This window comes from Struthio camelus, chromosome 5 (assembly GCF_040807025.1).
Source record: "Struthio camelus isolate bStrCam1 chromosome 5, bStrCam1.hap1, whole genome shotgun sequence".
NCBI lineage: Eukaryota > Metazoa > Chordata > Aves > Struthioniformes > Struthionidae > Struthio > Struthio camelus.
In genome coordinates this window covers 24,071,027-24,078,094 of record NC_090946.1, presented here as the reverse complement: position 1 = coordinate 24,078,094, position 7,068 = coordinate 24,071,027, and the positions used below count along the sequence as shown (strand labels likewise).

The following is a 7,068-nucleotide window of genomic DNA, read 5'->3' as shown; positions in this document are numbered from 1 at the left end:
GTTCCACAGGCACCAGCTTGCTTTTCTCCCAACTTGTCTCACAAGTGCCTGATGAAACTCAGAAAATTCTTCTCTAGTTCCACGTAGGCTGGAAGTTTGTTTTAGATCTAAATGAGGGCTTTCGTGCCCAGAAGTGTTTACGATTTCCATCTATTCTGGCTCATATAATAAGAGATTGCCTCAACCTATACATCTTTTTGTCACGTACTTAAAAGCTCAGAAAGCTTTCATCCTGACCCGCACACTGAGGCCTGGCCGATGCATGTAGTTTGGTTTGTCCTACAGCTGCTGATTCACAATCTGCCTGGAAATACGGGCCTCGACTCTCGTCTACCGCCAGAACACAACGTCCTGGTGCTGCTCCGCGTCTGTCTGTCTCTCGGGGCCTCACTGGAACAGCGAAGAAATGCATGGTATGTGGTTTTACAGATCGTTTGTGCCAACGGTATGAAACGAAGGCTAAATGAACCCTGTTACGCTATTCTGTATGCAAGAAACAACGAGCTCTGTGGTAGCAATTGAGGTAAAAATACTAGTCAGCAAGCACTGTATCTGAGATTGTATGCGTGTAAGGAGGGCGCTACTCAGTCATATATTCAACTCACAATGTGCAGAACGTTCTTGCTCGCTGTTTAATGGAATTCGTGTTGATGCTCCACTCGGAGGCAAACCGGAAAAAATATTTAAGTTCCAGACAAAAAGTAAGCCTTAAAAGTCTAAACCCTTAACTGCAGAAATTTAATAGAATTTTGTCACTATGTCTCCAACTTTTCTGAAGTGTTTTGCTTTTTTTTTTTTTTTTTTTTAACCAGATTTTCTCAAAAGATACGAAGTTCCTTGATATCTCCGGCACGACATTATGCTCAAGTGTATCTTACACGAATGATTCACTCCACTTCACAGGAGATCGCGGTTTGTGTTAGTCGTTTGACAGTAACTCCGCTTGCATTCCCACCCTGCCGCTACAGATGTTTGCTGACCTTAGGTGAAAAGGGTGGCTGGGCTGCAGGAAGTGCAGCGAGGTTCCCAGTGCGGGCCCAGCCCTGGCTGAGCACGGGGGTGGCTGCGGCAGGGGAAGGACGTGTGTCTATATGTGAACAGAAGTGGGCAGGAAGGGGAAGTACTGCTCCTTTTTTCCTCTTCTTTAAAAAAAAAAAAAAAAAAAAAGGTGGATGTGGATGACCTCCAGGTTGCTCTAGGATTTCTGTTCCTAAGGTGCTTGTTATCATTTACTTTTCTTTCTGGTACTTTTTTTTGTTTTTTTAACTTCCCCTCGCCCTGCCGCCGCCGGCCCCGCTGTTGTGCCCTTACGGCCCGAGGGCCGCCGGCCTGTGGCGCCCGGGGCGGGAGTGGCCCCGGGCCGGGCCGGGCCGGGCCGGGCGCGGCGCGGGGTGTCCTAGCAACAGCGGCGGAGCCGGGCGCTGGCGTCATCGGGGCGCGACGCGAGCCCCGCAGCCTCGGTCCGCGCGCGCCTGCGCCGTTGGCCGAGTGTCGGGGCTCGCGGGAAGCCGTGCCCGCTCCCGTCCCGGCCGGTCCTGGTGGGGCGGCGGCGAGCAGGATGCCGGGGCGCTGGGGTGAGGGTGCTAGCGGGGCCCCTCCCGCGGCTCCTCGGAGGCCTGGCGGGTGCCCCGAGGGGGAGAGGGCGGGGACGGGCCCGGGAAGCCATTGGGAGCGGGCCCCTGGGGCAGGGCCGAGCCCTGAGCGGGGCCGCTGCCGTGCCCGGGGGGCGAGGGGGAGAGCGCGTGCGGGGGTGGCCGTTACCCGCCCGCGGGGCAACGGCTGTTGGGTGGGGGGGGGAGGCAGCGGCGCCTGCCCCGCAGCGCCGGCGCGTGCGGGCGTGACGCAGCCGGGCTTGCGCGCGCCGCCTGTCCGCGCGGCCAAACGGTCGAGTGGAAGCAGCCGTTGCGCCCTAGCGGGCAGGGGGCTAGGGCAAGGCCGAGCCAAGCGTGGGGCTCGGAATGGGCGCCGATTTTGGAGAGACTGGCAAGGGGAAGGCCGGGGAGGTAACCTCTGCCCATTCCGGAGCGCCTCGGTGTTGTCAGCTTTCCCCTGCAGCGACCTATTTTCTGCCTGCTCAGCCTGGTGGTAGTGCTGGATGTGGCCAGGCTCACAGTGGTTTACTTTTTCCGGTATTTTGTCCTGTGGTACATGTCTATGTAAATCTGTAAACTTTCTGATAATTATCTTGTGCATTTTTGATTTAAAAAAAATATAAAATTAAACGTTAATGCAAGTATTTCTGTATATGAGCTAGATCATTTTTGTCTAAACTGTTCTGTGTTTTAACTTTATGTTGTTAGTTCAGTGGGCTCATGTGGTACTTTGTTTCCTCAGGCAGAAATTAGAGGGAGCACAAAAAATTGAAGATGAGCAGTAGGTTGTGTTTGAAGGATTAAAGTTATAATGTTGAAAGGTTGTATTTCAGAGAAACCTTTTGGGTGTGTGCTTGCAGAATGCAAGTCTAGAGAGCTTGAGAGAAAAAGACTGGAGGCTAGATTGGAAGGAGGAAAGTGACTTCTGTGGGAGTGTGTCTTTCTGAGAACAGAGATTGATCAAAATTAAAACATTAAATTTGAAGTAAATTCTCTCAGGGGAAATACTAGAATATTTCGTAGGATAGTGGGATAAGAATATACTTTTTCATTGTGTGAATTGTACATTGCTGTTCTTATAGCATGGTGGTGAACTTCTTGACAGTTGTAGGCTATTTGCTTGGGGAGGTTTATGCACAAATGCAGCTTTATATACATGCGGGATGAAATTCTGCTTTTGAATGATGTCTTTGTAGTACACCTAGTATCATATTATCCGTTATTTGAAGTTGGTATTCTGCAGTTAGTTTTGCCATTCTGGACCTTTATCTGTAGAAGTCTCAAAGTGAAACTGCTGATTGTCAGTAAAAGTGACAAACTCTATGAGGGCAGAGTTAATTTGTCTGCCTTTGCTCGGTAAAGAGCAAAGAGAAGTTTTGGGGAAGTGTCAAATGAGAGGGAACAAGGGGAAGAAGCGGATAACGACTTTTCTGGAATCAGAAGGTGTAGGGAAGAACCTTTTGCAGACTTTGGGGGAAAATGTGAGTGTAAAGGAATGGTGGCACAGTTAAGATGGGAGAGGTTTGATCTAGTGAGAGCTGTAATATATATACTGCAAGTGAGTCTTGAGAGTAGGTGACCAGTGAGACTTTACAGGATGGCTAGAGTGGAAAACATGGCTGTAGAGAATTCTATTTTGCAGAAACTCGTTTATCAATTTCATGTCCTTGCAGAAAGTTTTGCAGAACAGCATCTTCTCTTGAATAGTTCAAGATTTTGTGCGCATGAGGACTGGGCCAATTTCACTGTTTTTTGAATTGGTTTAGACTGATGTGATCTTACCAGTTTTAAGAATGTTATGAGAGTTCCTTTGATCTGACAGACAGTTGATGCATGAAACCTGGTTTATATTGTGATATCTGTGTACAGACAGATATTAACATGCTTATTTGTGGGTGTTTTGATTTTTCACATAGGAAGATTTCTTAGGCGAATCAAAGATTATCATAAATCATCATCATCTTGTGATTTTCTTTTCCATTGCATCAGATGTATTTACATGTGGGTTGATGTTGCTGAAAAATCTGTATGAAAAACGATATCTATTTAATACAAATAATGCTGTAAGCAAAAGCATACATTTTTCATAATTGATGCCACATCCCAGTTTCTTCTAAGTGTTCTGCTTTGTTTGCAGCTTGACTGTTATTCAAGTTGTACCTAGAATAATTAGACTGGTTAGAGGCTATCTGAACTCTTACACTGTAAGAAGAAAACGGGAGCAACTCTTCATAAAACACACAAATGTAACTCTTACTCTTTAAAATATTTTTAGCAGAGACTCGACAAGTGAATGAGAACTTCCTTCTTCTATGGAGCTGAAGTGAAGAGCTTCACCATGGGTCAACAAATTTCAAACCAGACACAAACTGTAATTAACAAGTTGCCTGAAAAAGTGGCAAAGCATGCCTCTCTGGTTCGAGAAAGTGGTTTCTTAACATATGAAGAATTTCTAGGAAGAGTAGCTGAACTTAATGATGTGTAAGCCTTACCTTTTCTTCTTTTTTTTTTTTTTTTTTTTTTTTGTGTTCTAAAGAGACCTTGTGCGCAGTATATTCTCTTGCGGGCTGGTGAAACCATTACTAGCCATCTGGTTCTCAGATGTTCCTTTCAGTTCTTGAAGCTTCTTTAATGGTTGTAATTACATTTCAAAAACAGAACAGTTTATCCTCCTTAAAGTCACTTTTCCACAATACTCTTCTTCCAGCAGGCATTGCTCCTGTCTCATAAGTTCACAAGAGGTAGACGTTTAGCACTGTCTTTTTGGTAGTGTTACTTATCTCACTCGCTCTTCCCTGCCCCAGCTCTACCAGTCCCCTAAAGATGCAGTGCTGCTTCGTCTCTGCACATCACCTTTGATAGGAAGTAGCAATACGAGCCCTGTAAAGAGCAGTACAGCTGCACTGGGAAGGTAGCCACCTGAGACAGAACTGTTTCTCACTCCCCCAACTCTGTGGACGTGTTCCTCGTTAAAGATGTGATGTGCCTCACTGGAAACCACTGACCAAGATAATTCTAAACAAAAGGCTGTGGATGTAAGGCTTTTTATAGCCTGCCTTTGGTTTGACTGAGTTATTGACAGTTAAAAGAAGCCAACAAAACTAGACAAATGACAACTAGAGTTGTCATTTTCACTCAATTTTTATAGTGTATAATGAGGTCAAGGGGAAAAGTACGTGCTCAACAGGGATTATGTAGTGCGTGGGTTTTGGTAGAGTTCGATGTTTAATGTGAATTTATATTCAGTTTAGAAATTGCTGTGTACAGTGTTATGCTTTTATGAATGACTATTGCAGCTTCAATAACAGATAGCTGTCTTCTGAATACATACTTAAATGGATATTGAAGAACATTACCTCATATTCCACCTGTGAACTTGAGTGTATTTCAGTATGATTGACTCCAAAATATCACTGTCATTCAAGGTTTTTTATTTCCTTACAGTATTTACTTCAGCCTGAAAGTAAAATATCTTGTTCTGATTCTTGTGGAGTAGACCGTTTTGTCTATGTTCCACGAAAAACTCGGGGTCACTTGAAGCTTAATCCTTTGCTATTAATACACACTAACAAAAATATACCTTATTTGCGTGAGTTGGTACTTGCGTCATTTTCACATACATGCTAAGTAAATGCTTGGTTAGACTGGACTACAGGATTGTATGATCGCTTTAAAAAACAATAAATGTATATATAAATGAAAATATCTGTAAAGGACACCTGTTTGCTGATGCTGGATCAGAAGATTTGCACATCATTTTGTGAAATTTGCTGTGCAAATTGAAGTGAAATGAACTATGTATTTTATATTGAAGGACACACAAAGAAGGTCACTACCCTTAAATTTCATGTATGCATTTGGGCAGTAATGATAAAACCTTTTTAAGGGTAAAAAGCACATAGGTAAAAAATAAACAATAACAGAATATCTGAGGTTGCTCATTTTTGCATGGCTAGCACGTGATGGTAGACTGATGTTTTTTTAATTTCAGTACTGCAAAATTGGCTTCTGGACAAGACAAACATCTGTTATTTGAAGTGCAACCTGGTTCTGATTCTTCTGCTCTCTGGAAAGTGGTTGTTCGGATAGTCTGTACTAAAGTAAGATTGTTGTAAATTTTAACTTGGTGGGTTTTTTTTTGTATGCACGTATTTGGGGAGGTACTTCTACTGGTAAAATCCAACAGCTGTTAGATATTTTTTGAAAATATATTTTGATATAGATGATATAACAGCATATGCTATTTGAGATCAATTAGGCCTAAAATCTAGGTTTCTGTAAAAAGCAGGTTAACAAATACATTTTCATGACTAAGTTTAAAGGAATGACATCTTCCCTTGCTAGTTATGAATTAGGTGATTTGTGAGGTGAAGCTATGGAAATCAAATAGTACAACAAACTGGAAACCATGTAGTTTGATAGTAGTTGAAATTATCGAGCAGTTGCAAGTATTATTAATTGAACTAGCATAACTGTATGTAGCTTGATTCTTTAGAAGACTAGGTTAAAGTTAAATGTTTATTATTTGAAGACCATGACAAAACTTAATAGTTTACTCTTTCTACCTCAGAGACTTTTTCCCCTCAATGTCCTATCAAGTAACATCCTCAGATGGTCCCGAAGCCACTAAGCAATTTTAATCTGGAGTGCAAATCAGGCGAACTGTTAAACTTTTTTGTTCTTCGTGTGTATTTTAAGGGAGTTTTGGTTAATTCTTTGGATAATAAGACATTAGATTTTCATTAAGGCAGCTATTATTAAAGGCAATTTTAAGTTCTAAATGATGGGAAGAACTTCAGAGAATGAAGTTCTTCTGATGATTCTGTTTCTTGTTCTAACATTAACCCAGCTTCTAGGCCTCAGGTCCCTATTTGCTTATACCTTAATCCGATTGAATAATGTTGGTAGTTGTCTTTTCATGAAAATGTAGTCTTAAGTGTGATATTCTTTGTAATGAAACAAAAAGGAGGTCTGTTTGCAGGTCTTGCCTACTACTGAAGTGGATTGAAATTTGCTAAAATTGTGATGGGCACTTGGGAAAGTAGCTATGGCCACAATAAATGCAGTGCATTTAAAAAAAAAATGGGAGCAATGTCAAATACAAGTCTAATACATGATTGTTAATATTTCTTGTATCTTAAGATAAATAAAACAAGTGGCATCGTGGAAGCTTCCAGAATCTTGAACTTGTATCAGTTCATTCAGCTTTATAAAGACATCACCAGTCAAGCAGCAGGAGTTCTTGCACGAAGCGGTGCTTCTGAAGAAGCTGCTGAGTGCTTGACGTCTGTGTCATCTTGTCAGGCCAGCTTATGGATGGGAAGGTATTTTGATATACTTTAGCTTCTGACCACAGTTATAACATAAATATTTTGGCAGTTATGTGTAAAAGCTGATCTACAAACATCTAGCAGTTAAAACTGTATGTGGTTGGCAGATGCAGACTTTGTATCATCACGAATATTAATAGCATACC

At 42.5% G+C, this 7,068-nt stretch overlaps 1 protein-coding gene across 6 annotated transcripts in view; it reads left to right on the top strand.

Moving 5' to 3' along the window:
• The first annotated feature begins 1,423 nt into the window (after positions 1-1,423).
• Positions 1,424-7,068, top strand: part of RNF141 (ring finger protein 141) — a 43,013-nt gene continuing 37,368 nt past the window's right edge. Inside the window, exons 1-4 of one of the 6 annotated variants that reach the window (XM_068945081.1) lie at positions 1,424-1,574; positions 3,868-4,073; positions 5,584-5,692; positions 6,735-6,916. In XM_068945081.1, the coding sequence (XP_068801182.1) occupies positions 3,886-4,073; positions 5,584-5,692; positions 6,735-6,916 (479 nt within the window). In that variant the 5' untranslated portion in view covers positions 1,424-1,574; positions 3,868-3,885. Of the gene's footprint in view, positions 1,575-1,869; positions 2,130-3,867; positions 4,074-5,583; positions 5,693-6,734; positions 6,917-7,068 lie in introns of those variants that run through there. The other 5 variants (XM_068945080.1, XM_068945083.1, XM_068945084.1 and 2 more) reach the window with 5 other exon arrangements.